Source organism: Salmo salar, chromosome 15, assembly GCF_965601325.2.
Source record: "Salmo salar chromosome 15, fSalSal1, whole genome shotgun sequence".
Lineage (NCBI taxonomy): Eukaryota > Metazoa > Chordata > Actinopteri > Salmoniformes > Salmonidae > Salmo > Salmo salar.
Genome location: NC_138305.1, coordinates 60,026,323 through 60,038,847, shown reverse-complemented (window position 1 = coordinate 60,038,847; position 12,525 = coordinate 60,026,323). Strand labels below are relative to the sequence as shown.

Here is a 12,525-nt window from a genome sequence, read left to right as displayed (position 1 = left end):
TTTTGAACACGGTTGTTATAGAATTACCCACCAAACCAGGACCAAGCGGCGGAGGAGGAAGGAGCAGCAGGAGTACAGCGTGATGGACCAATGGACTTGGGAACAGATCCTGGACGGAGAGGGACCATGGATTCAGGCTGGGGATTATCGCCTCCCGCAGTGGGAGATTGAAGCGGCGAGAGCGGAGAGGCGCTATTACGAGGAGAGAGAGCGCAACGAGCGCGAGAGGCAGCCCCAACAATTTTTTTGGGGGGGGCACACGGGACAGGCGGCGGAGCCGACGTCGGAACCAGTGCCAGTCGGGCTGACATGGGAGGCGAGCGAGGGGTACGAGGCAGAGACTGTGACAGAGTTAATGGGTAAATTAAAGGAGAGGGAGATGAGAGAGCTGCTAGTGTGGTGCATAAAGTACGGCATTCGCCCTAATGAGCGTGTCGTGGGAATGATGTCACCTGAGGCAGCTCTCCATACTCATCCTGAGGTGCGTGCTGGTTATCTGGTAAAGACTGTGCCTGCGCCCAGAAACAGGCCTCCTGCATGTCTTCCCAGCCCTGCACGTCCTGTGCCTACGCCCAGAACCAGGCCTCCTGCATGTCTTCCCATCCTGGTCAAGCCCGTGCCTTCTCCACGGACCAGTCCTCCAGTGGGTCTCCCTATCCTGGTCAAGCCCGTGTCTCCTCCACGGACCAGTCCTCCAGTGGGTATCCCTATCCTGGTCAAGCCCGTGCCTCCTCCACGGACCAGTCCTCCAGTGGGTCTCTCCACCCTGGTCTCTCCTGTGCCACCTCCTCAAACCAGGCCTCCAGCGGGTCTCCCTATCCTGGTCAAGCCCGTGTCTCCTCCACGGACCAGTCCTCCAGTGGGTCTCCCTATCCTGGTCAAGCCCGTGCCTCCTCCACGGACCAGTTCTCCAGTGGGTCTCTCCACCCTGGTCTCTCCTGTGCCACCTCCTCAAACCAGGCCTCCAGCGGGTCTTCCCAGACTGGTGAGTCCAGGGCCTGCGCCCAGAGCCAGGCCTCCTTTATGTCTCCCCAGCCTGGTGAATCCTGAGCCGGATCTGCCAGAGTGGCCCGCCGTGCCGGATCTGCCAGAGTGGCCCGCCGTGCCGGATCTGCCAGAGTGGCCCGCCTGTCCTCCGGCCCAGCCCGAGTGGCCCGCCTGTCCTCCGGCCCAGCCCGAGTGGCCCGCCTGTCCTCCGGCCCAGCCCGAGTGGCCCGCCTGTCCTCCGGCCCAGCCCGAGTGGCCCGCCTGTCCTCCGGCCCAGCCCGAGTGGCCCGCCTGTCCTCCGGCCCAGCCCGAGTGGCCCGCCTGTCTTCCGGCCCAGCCAGAGTGGTCCGTCTGCCAGGGTCAGCCCGAGTGGCCCGTCTGCCCGGCGCAGCTACGCCGAAGGTGGAGCGAGGTCCACGTCCTGCACCTGAGCCACCTCCAGGATAGGTGGGTTGGGGAGGGAGGGTGTAGCACAGTGCCGTCGGTGACGGCAGCCACCCTCCCTTCCCTCCCTTATTGTTTAGGGGTTATTGTTTATTGGTTTTGTTGGGGTATTGGGGATTTTTTTGTGTTTTCTTTTTTTAGGTGCATTCCGGGGTCTGCACCTTGATGGGGGGGGGGGTACTGTCATGTCCTGACCAGCAGAGGGCGTAATTGTGTTAGTCTTGGTCAGGATGTGGCAGGGGGTTTGTGTTTGTTAAATGTTGTGTGGGTGATTGGACTCCCAATTGAAGGCAGGTGTGTTGAGTTGCCTTTGATTGGGAGTCCTATATAGGAGTGTGTGTTTTTCTTTGGGGTTGTGGGTAGTTGTTCTTGCATTGCGTTTTGTGTGCCTGCAAGACTGTTGCTGTCGTGTATTGTTTTTGTCCGGTGGATGCTTTACTCCTTTTTGTGAATTAAAATATGAGTATCCACATTCCCGCTGCGCCTTGGTCCATTCCTGAAGACAGCCGTTACAACTTTTGCCTCTCCCGAGTCCGTACGGGAGTTGCAGCAATGGGACAAGACTGTAAGTACCAATTGGATATCACGAAAAAAGGGGTAAAAAAAACAAACATTAAAATACCATTGAAACATTTTTGAAAAGAGGAAATAGAAATGAAAATGAAATTTATATTTTAAAACTAAAACAATGATTTGATCAAATCCTTAGGGATTATCTGAAGACATAGAAGGCCCTCACCATTCCCCACTGCCTGTTCCTCTTACACCGGTTGTGAGGATTTTTGAAGGGGAGCGCGCTCTGACACAGAGGAGCTAGTCTTCACAGCACGCACAAGACCCGTGGACACGATAATAACTGGCAGGTATCGGATTTTAAACCTAACACTAATCTTAACATTAACCACACATCTGAGCCTAACCTTAAATGAACCTTAAATTAAGATCAAAAAGAACATTTTTGTTTTCATGGATTTTTACAGTGCTTTCAGAAAGTATTCACACTCCTTGACATTTTTTCCACTGGCCTACACACAATACCCCATAATGTCAAAGTGGAATTATGTTTTTCATTTTTTTTTTTTTTTTTTACAAATGAATTAAAAATAAAAAGTATTCAACCCCTTTGTTATGTCAAGCCTAAATAAGTTAAAGAGTAAAATTTTGCTTAAAAAGTCACATAATCATATGGAATTGTTTTTAGGTGGTCATACCATGGATAATTTAGCTACCTGATTTTGAATTTTAGGACCCTTGTAGGTATCAAAAAAATATTGTATTAAATGTTGAATTTGGCCATTACTACTATAGCCCATAGAAACATATTGTCATACTTTCATAAATGTCAAAACAGACAGTCAAAAAATAATATCTAGTAGATATTAGAAAGCTAAGGAAATATTTTCGTTTTTTGGACACATATTTAGCCCCCTTGTTTAGGGGGGAACAAAACTACCTCCATACTTCCATTAATTGTTTTAACCGGTACCGGTTACCTTCAGATGAGTGCCGTGACACTTGTGGAGGTAATAGAGTAAAACAGAGAATCTCCCCTTTCCATAGCGGGGTCATATTAGTTTGTAGCCCAAACGGTTCGGACACTACCGACAGAAGTTGGCACATCAGCAGTACCAACTTCAGACGAGTCCTGTGGAGTTTGTGGGGCGTCGTGAGCAAAACGGAAAATACCATCCTGTTTATGAGAGTCTCATCTTTCCATAGAGTGATTGACACGCTACAAACGTTTTTGTGAGAAGACCAATTTTTGGGATGTCTCATGGTCTGACAAACACGGCTGTAGCTCACCGACCTTCCACCGCAGATGCTGAAGGCTGACGTAGGCAGATGCGTTGGATTGAGACGGTGGTCATATCTCTAGCTTAAACTGACAGATTTTGATGAGGATTGTTTTATTATGTTACTTAGATTGACGCACGGGGGAGTCATTAGACTCTTACTAACATGATTTTTGAATGACTACCTCATCTCTCTACACCACACATACAGAAAATGGTTAGGTCCCTCAGTAGAGCAGTGAATTTCAAACACAGATTCAACCACAAAGAGCAGGTAGATGGGTAAAAAAAATAACAATAGTCACTACAAAGATACAAATGTCCTTCATAACTCAGTTGCCGGAGAGGGATTTCAGCGTGAGGCCAATGGTGACTTTGAAACAGTTACAGAGTTTAATGGCTGTGATTGGAGAACTGAGGATGGATCAACAACATTGCAGTTACCCCACAACACTAACCTAATTGACAGAGTGAAATGAAAGAACCCTGTATAGATTAAAAATATTCCAAAACATGCATCCTGTTTGCAACAAGTAATACTGCAAAATATATGGCAAAGCAATTCACTTTTTGTCCTGAATACAAAGTGTTATGTTGGGGGCAAATCCAACACAACACATTACTGAGTACCAAGTGGTGGCTGCATCATGTTATCGGTATGCTTGTAATCGTCAAGGACTGGGGAGTGTTTCAGGATAAAAATGTAACCTATTGAAGCTAAGCACAGCCAAAATCCTAGAGGAAAACCTGGTTCAGTCTGCTTTCCACCAGTCACTGGGAGATGAAATCACCTTTCAGCAGGACAATAACCTAAAACACAAGGCCAAATCTACACTGGAGTTCACAGAAGGTTGCTGAGGGGAGAACGGCTAATAATAATGGCCAGAATGGAGAGAATGGAATGGCATCAAACACCTGGAAACAATGTGTTTGATGTATTGATTCCGCTCCAGTCACTACCACAAGCCCGTTCTCCCCAAATAAGGTGCCACCAACCTCCTGTGCTGAAGACAGTGAATGGTCCTGAGTGGCTGAGTTACAGTTTTGACTTACCGAACCAGTTAAAAGTTTGGACACACCTGCTTATTCAATGATTCATGCAATCTCCTCTTAACAGTTGATGTTGAGATGTTTCTGTTACTTGAACTCTGTGAAGCATTTATTTGGACTGCAATTTCTTAGGCTGGTAACTCTAATGAACTTATCCTTTGCAACAGAGGTAACTCTGGGTTTTCCTTTCTTGTAGCGGTCCTCATGAGAGCCAGTTTCATCATAGCGCTTGACTGTTTTTGCGACTGCACTTGATGACACTTTCAAAGATCTTGAAATTGTCCAGATTGACCTACCTTCATGTCTTAAAGTAATGATGGACTGTCATTTCTCTTTGCTTATTTGAGCTGTTCTTGCCATAATATGGATTTGCTTTTTACAAAATAGAGCTATCTTCTGTATACCACCCCTACCTTGTCACAACACAACTGATTGGCTTAAACGCATTAAGAAGGAAAGAAATTCCACAAATTAACAAGGCACACCTGTTAATTGAAATGCATTCCAGGTGACTACTTCATGCATGGTTGAGAGGATGTCAAGAGTGTGCAAAGCTGCCATCGAGGCAAAGGGTGACTACTTTGAAGAATCTCAAATATAAAATATTACCCATTTTTGGGTTACTACATGATTCCATATGTGTTATTTCATAGTTTTGATGCCTTCACTATTATTCTACAATGTAGAGAATTGTACAAACATTTCAGAAAATCCCTTGAATGAGTAGATGAGTCAAACTTTTGACTGGTACTGTAAATCTATTTGAAAATATATGGCAAGACCTGAAAATGGTTGTCCAGTAATGATCAACAACCAATTTGATAGAGCTTGAAGAATTTGGAAAAAAATCATGGGCAAATGGTGTGGAAAGCTGTTAGAGATTAACTCAGAAAAAGTCACAGCTGTAATCAATGCCAAAAGTGCTTCTACCAGGTATTGACTGTGAATACTTATATAAATGAGATATTTATTTTTTTAATTTTCAATAAATTTGACACAATTTCAAAAAGCATGTTTTCAATTTGTCATTATGGGTATTGTGCGTAGATGTGTGACAAAAAATATTGAATCCATTTTGAATTCAGGCTGTAACATAACAAAATGTGGAATAAGTCAAGGGGTATAAATACTTTCTGAAGGAACTATAGCCAATTCTGACTTTCGAGAGGAAATCCTTCACCTCTGCCTCCAGGACAAGATTCATCCCAATAAAAGTCAAACCGCTAATACGTGGAAGCTATAGTGACACCTAGATGAATATGGAGCGAGATTGACAGAAACTTTATGAGAAAGTCAACCATTTCCTTTTTGCCCCTTTTCCCTGCGAGGTTGGAGTTGAAAGCCGGGCCATCATGGAGTTGCTACTGGCGCCAATTAGAATACCCTTTTGGTACTGTGACGTCCCATTATCAATCAAAGCAGTTTTTTCTTCATATTTTTTTTGGTGTGGTGATTGATACTAATCATATGGCTTATGATCTAATATTCGTCATCTTATTTTAATTGTAGAGCAAAGCTACTTCAGTGTGCGCCAATGAGGTAAACGCATATTCCATGACTCCTGCGCTCAAAAGGCTACATCACATTTTCCTTCCAGACCAGAAACGATGAAAGGCCTAGTTTCACGGCCCAAATTCATTATTATTGCTCACTTTGACTGGTATGTTCATTCCCCATCTGCAAACAGTTAAGCATTTTTCTTTTCATCATTTGTCCCCAAAATAACACACTTTCCCTCATATTTTGCATAGTTTCTTTATGCCACACAAACCAGAAGATTTGCTAAAATGATTCTCTCTCACAAACACTTTTTCCTGCAATGCAACGTGGTAATTATGATATATGTCCCAGCAGCAGCTCAATTAGAAGCTATTGGTTGCCTGACATGATATAAAACAAACAATGAAAAACAATTGCGGATGGGGAACTGGATATATTATATTTATGGTGTAAATAATTCATTGATTATCGATTAGGCTATTAGCCCAGCTCCACATATCCCAGACATAAATCAATTAATAAAGTGCTACCTCAATAGTGAAAAACTGAAACCATGCATCTGCTCTGAAAATATAAATTAAAAGGGTGATTTTACCTGTTAATCCAGTACTTGATGCACAGAAGGTGACGAAAAGCACTAAGAGAGTCCGTGCTGCGGTGGATGCCATAGTGAGTATAGTGCGCTAGTCCCGCGGTGCTGCGCAACAGAGGGAAAGAGGGAGAGAGAAGGCTGGCTAGACTGGTAGCACCTTCAGCGGGGAAGAAAATAACCGGATGCATCTGGTTTTCAGGGGAAACCATAGAGTAAAATAGAGTACTCATCTTTGTATCTGTGCCATTATATCGTCTGTGACAGTATGGGCAGTGCCATTGAGGCCATCTTCATTTTGAAATAGCACATTTTCTTCTTCCCGATTGGCTGATCCCTCCAGATGAACCCGTTGGACATGACTCCAACAGGGTCACCAAATGAAGTTGGAAGTACTATATTAAAATGGTGGAAGCCTCTAATGGCGCCGCCAATGTTAATACAGCCTTCTGGCCACTAGATGTCACTATCATTCTCTATAGGGGAAATGGAAGCGAGCCTGTGACATGACTTCCGCTTTTGGATGTTAACCAGTATTCCCAGAGATACTTCAGAGGCGATAAGAATCTCAGTGGCCAATGAATGGGGAAACGTATAACGCCCCACCCAGCAGCCTATTGACCAATCGCATTCACATTGTCAGGCTGCGTCACGCCGCTGCTAAGCTAATCATCAAACAATCCCTTCTAAAAGTCAGGATATGAGTCGAGAAACCTGCCTATTTTCCTCAAAAGTACTTAATTTCGCAAGCTTCTTATTCACGTAAATCATGCTCATGTTGGGTTTTTCTGCTAGTGCACAAATTACTGCCACTGACTCCTTGAATGAGAGATCTCCTTGTCGGAGTGTATCCAGAATGCACCACGTGGCCCATTGACGACGTACGGGCAATGCACACAGTGGGCATTAATATGATTTCAATGGAGTTTCCCATCTCCTCAAAAGTATCTCTGGTATTTCTGAGTTAACGAGGCGATACACCGTCTTAACTCCTTCACCACATTTACTGGATTGGTTGAACAGTGCAGAAAATAACCTCCCCCCAACAGTTAAAGAAGGAAATGCCGCTCAAATGTTTCTTTTACGCCTGATACGTTAGGTTAAATGGGAGCGGTGGGACAGATCATTGGCGCTCTGTTCCCCCAACTGAACATCTGTCTTCCAGTTTCTCACTGCGATGGAGGAATGGGACTAACCCCAAATTTGCATTATTCCGGAGCTAGAGTCTATAGCAAGGGAAATTAGGCCTAAATCAGTTTTTGAAACTGTATCCTACCATTTGGCAGACATAAAAAAAAAAACGCCTCACTGTCAGAAGCTGTGTGATTCTATGTCTAAATTTTCAGTCAACCTGTCTTTTTGAAGGAATAAAATATGTGCATGTAATAGAGTAGGAACCAATGTTTCTTATTAGTGTTTTCCAGGAGACAATTATTATTGGGGAACATGTAAAATGTATAAAATCAAACATTATATATAGGGCTATACTTGCACCCCCTTTTGATTTACATTTGGTTGAGTTGTCAACTAACGTGAGTTCAACGTGAAATCAACAACAAAAAATTCACCATTTCATTGGATTTAGGTGAAAAAAATATGAAATTCTCTCACGTTGATTACTTTTTCAAATCCAATCAGTTTTCCACATTGATTCAATGTCATCACATTGACTTTTTTGGTTGAAATGATGTGGAAACATTGATTCAACCAGTTTTTGCCCAGTGGGTTGCTACTGTTGAGATGACTGCTTTGTCCTGAAGGTTTGCGCCTTGCCTCCAATAACCACAGCCTGAAAGGGCAATTCCGCTACGTTTCAACTTCACAGTCATTATCTCCAGCACCAAACCTGTGTCTACATATGTTAAAACAGCGCGTTTCTATGATTTGTAGTTCAAAATGTATAACAAAAGGTAAAACAAATGCTTCTCTGTGATATCACAGGGTAGGATTAAAAGTAAGAACAATTTTGATTTTCAAAACCTGCCTAGCCAGATGGAGGGTATTTTCTTACTCCCCACATCACCGTGAATCTCATAGTGTTTAAAAATCACTGTTTAAAAAAATGTAATAATCAACTTTTGATGATGTCATCAGGTTGAATCTTTTTTTCACATCTGTAGACACTGGTATTGTGCTGGATATACCAAAAAAAAATGAGGTTGCAAAGTGGTGGTTACTGCAAGGAGCATCTAAGCCTTGGTAAAAGGAAAAGTCATTGGCAATTTTACAAACATTCACATTAGTTCCCCGTGTCCTGTGAGGGTGGAGATGAAAATGCTTGCCCTCCGAAACAGCGTAGAGGTAATAAATAAAACTCTTCAAAGTAGTATAGACTGGCCTATCTCGTAACATCTGCCGTTTGACTTCTGGGCCCACATGGCTATGCTTGGGTTTTTGGTTCTCAGTTTAAATGGTTTTATTGTTCCCTCGGTGAAGGACATGCATTCCTCCCGGTGTTACGTTCTCCAGAAGGCCAGAAGAAGTTATGCAAGACACAGTCATACGTCTTGTTGACCTCAAGATGGCCTGCCATACTACCATCTGGGCCAATCGTCTTGCTCAGGAGTGAAGCAAGAACAAAATTCCCTCATTAGAACACCATCTCTGTCAAAGTCACCCACCAGATCTTCATCAAACTCCTCATATGGACGTACACTACATGACCAAAAGTATGCAGACACCTGCTCATCAAACATCTCATTCCAAAATCATGAGCATTGATATGGTGTTGGTCCCCTTTTTGCTTCTTTAACAGCCTCCACTCTTCTGTGAAGGCTTTCCACTAGATGTTGGAACATTGCTGCACAGACTTAATAACATTCAGCCACAACAGAATTAGTGAAGTCGGGCACTGATGTTAGGCAATTAGGCCTGGCTCACAGTCGCCGTAGTGAGGTCAGGGCTCTGTGCAGGCCCGTCAAGTTCTTCCACATGGATCTCGACAAACCATTTCTGTATGGACCTTGCCTTGTGCACGGGGGCATTGTCATGTTGAAACAGGAAAGGGCTTCCCCTAAACTGCTGCCACAAAGTTGGAAGCACAAAATTGTCTGGAATGTTGTTGTATGCTGTAGTGTTTCCTCCACCAAACCTTACAGTTGGCACTATGCATTGGGGCAAGTAGCGTTCTCCTGGCATCCATCAAACCCAGATTCGTCCGTCGGACTTCCAGATGGTGAAGCCTGATTTATCACTCTAGAGAACACGTTTCCGCTGCTCCAGAGTCTAATGGCGGTGAGCTTTACACGACTCAAGCCGACGCTTGGCATTGCGCATGGTGATCTTAGTCATGGAAACCCATTTCATGAAGCTCCCAATGAACAGTTCTTGTGCTGACGTTGCTTCCAGAGGCAATTTGAAACTCGGAAGTGAGTGTTGAAACCAAGGCACTTCAGCACTCTGTGGTGCTGTTCTGTGAGCTTGGTTGGCCTACCACTTCTTGGCTGAGCCATTGTTGCTCCTAGATGTTTCTACTTCACAATAATAGCACTTACATTTAACGGGGCAGCTCTAGCAAGGCAGAAATTTGACCCAGTCCCAACCAGAGACTTAATTGGCTGGAGTGCTCCCACAAGAAGAAACTGCTTTTTCTCTCACATTTTTCTGTGTCAACTTAGGACACTGAGAGACAATGCGTCCTTTCTCACGGATGTAATGACAAACTGGTGGATACAAAAAAAAAACAGTTTTCTAACTATCTTTATCTTTGGGCACTGTATAAAAGGACTGAAACCTCACAGGCACGGTAGAGGGTGACATCTCTGGATTGCTTTTTGCGTAGGGATAATTACTGGGTGCTTTGTTTGTGACGGTAGTTTTATGGAACAACACAAGCTCATCTGCAAGGACTGCTGCTTTCTCAAGAGTGAGATATTTGTGCTCATAAATGTAGGTGGCAACCATTTCATTAAGGCAATTCTTGAACTGCTCGAGAAGTATGAGTCTCTTTAAATCCTCAAGGTTCTTGACCTTTTAAGAACCACACCACTGATCAAAAAGACATGCTTGTTCCCTTACGAACTCAACATGGCTTTGTGATTCTATATTTTGTAATTTACAGAACTGTTGTCTGTATGCCTCTGGGATCAACTCATAAGCCTGAAGGATAGCAGCTTTAACAGTGTCATAATCTGAACTCTCCGTCAAGTGATAAAGAACACTTTGGAGGAGCACTTTGGAGGAGAACAAGAACACTTTGGAGGAGCCGTGACCAAATATCTTGCAGCCATTTTGGGAATGTGGCAATCCGCTCAAACAGATAAAAATATACATCCACCTCCTAGACCAAGATCAAACATATATACATTGGCTGTTTCGACCAAGATCAAACCCTGTTGAGGGTATAGGATGGCCTGACTGATTTCAAAGTACTTTCAGATCTATCTCCCTTTGTTGCGCTTTAGAGAATCGTTTTAGAGAATTTGATAGTACGTACAACCGGCCTCACAACCACAGACCACTTGTAACCATGCCAGCCCAGGACCTCCACATCCGGCTTCGTCACCTGTGGGATCGTCTGAGACCAGCAACCCAGACAGCTGATGAAACTAAAGAGTATTCTTGTCTGTAATAAAGCCTTTTTGAGGAGAAAAACTCAATCTGAACTGGCGCCGAATACACCCCACTTGGGACTGGCTCCCAAGTGGGTGGGCCTATGACCTCCCTGGCCCAAACATGGCCGTGCACCTGCACAGTCATGTAAAACCCATAGATTAGGGCCTAATGAATGCACTTCATTTGACTGAATTCCTTATATGAACTGGTACTCAGTAAAATCTTGCATGTTGCGTTTATATTTTTGTTTAGTATATCAGTATCTGATAGCTATATGGGGTGGCAGATAGCCTACTGGTTAAAGCACTGGACTAGTAACTGAAAGGTTGCAAGATCGAATCCCCAAGCTGACAAGGTAAAAATCTGTCGTTCTGCCCCTGAGCAAGGCAGTTAACCTGCTGTTCCTAGGCTGGCATTGAAAATAAGAATTTGTTCTTAACTGACTTGCCTAGTTAAATGAAGATAAAATATGCCATACAGGGCCAGCCTTAGCAAAATTTAGTGACATGGAGAGAAAACAATTACATTTTAAAGTTCATTTCCTGCAATTGTACATATTTTGCCATGAGACATGGAGAAAATGTTGCAATTCTATAATTCATTTCATGCATTTCTACAAATTATGGAACATTTAGCAGTTTTACAGAACATTTCCTGAAAATATACACATTTTGACATGGGGTGGAGAGACATTTTATTAGTTTTAAAGCTCATTTCCTTCAATTCTACACATTTTGCCATGTCATGTTAATATGACATTTACATTACATTTTAGTCATTTAGCAGACGCTCTTATCCAGAGCGACTTACAGTAGTGAATACATACATTTCATGCATTTTTTTAATATATATATATTTTTTGTACTGGCCCCCCGTGGGAATCGAACCCACAACCCTGGCGTTGCACACACCATGCTGGCGTTGCAAACACCATGCTCTACCAACTGAGCCACAGGCAATACTAATATGATATCTGAAATATCTGACAGTGACTAACAAAAGCAATGGGGGTCTCCTGGATTTCAGGGTCCCTGAGCCATGATTACTGCAGGTTTAGATCACTGGCTAGACTAACTTACCAAACTAAAGAATGCTAGCTGACATGGGCTAATTGAGTGACCATGTCAGTAACTGACATAACAGAATAAAAAAACTGCTTATGCACAACCAGATTTCGAAATTGCATCTTGTGTATTCTACTATTCTAACTCTCCACAGTAAGTTGAGAACCAGACTGAGAGTTAAGATACTGATGGTTTGTTTACATTTCTATGGTTGTGGCTTGATGGAGTAGGCCTCAAGCTCCATCTAGTCACATCAAGGACAACATTTGTTCACAACAATAGTATTTTAGTATCTTACCCCTTTCCTAACCTTAACCTCATTCTCCTAACCTGCCACGTTAATTATCCTAACCTGCTACATTAATTATTCTAACCTGCTATGTAAACAAACCATCAGTAGCACCAACAACAGCCCTGGACACAGACTCCCACACTAGTGTCAGTCTATCTCTGAGCCTAGCCAACACCTCCCTCTGGTGGTCACAGGCTCTACCTGCACGTGAAGAACACTGCACATTAGTTCAGAGATGTTCGGATGCCTGAT

The 12,525-nt window shown here is 43.6% G+C and overlaps 1 protein-coding gene across 1 annotated transcript in view; it reads right to left on the bottom strand.

Annotated features, from left to right (window-relative positions):
• LOC106571774 (fibronectin type III domain-containing protein 1) overlaps nt 1-6,537 on the bottom strand; it is an 82,968-nt gene extending 76,431 nt beyond the window's left edge. Inside the window, 1 exon segment of the mRNA XM_082961490.1 lies at nt 6,370-6,537. Within this exon segment, the coding sequence (XP_082817616.1) occupies nt 6,370-6,442 (73 nt within the window). The 5' untranslated portion in view covers nt 6,443-6,537.
• Nucleotides 6,538-12,525: the final 5,988 nt, after the last annotated feature.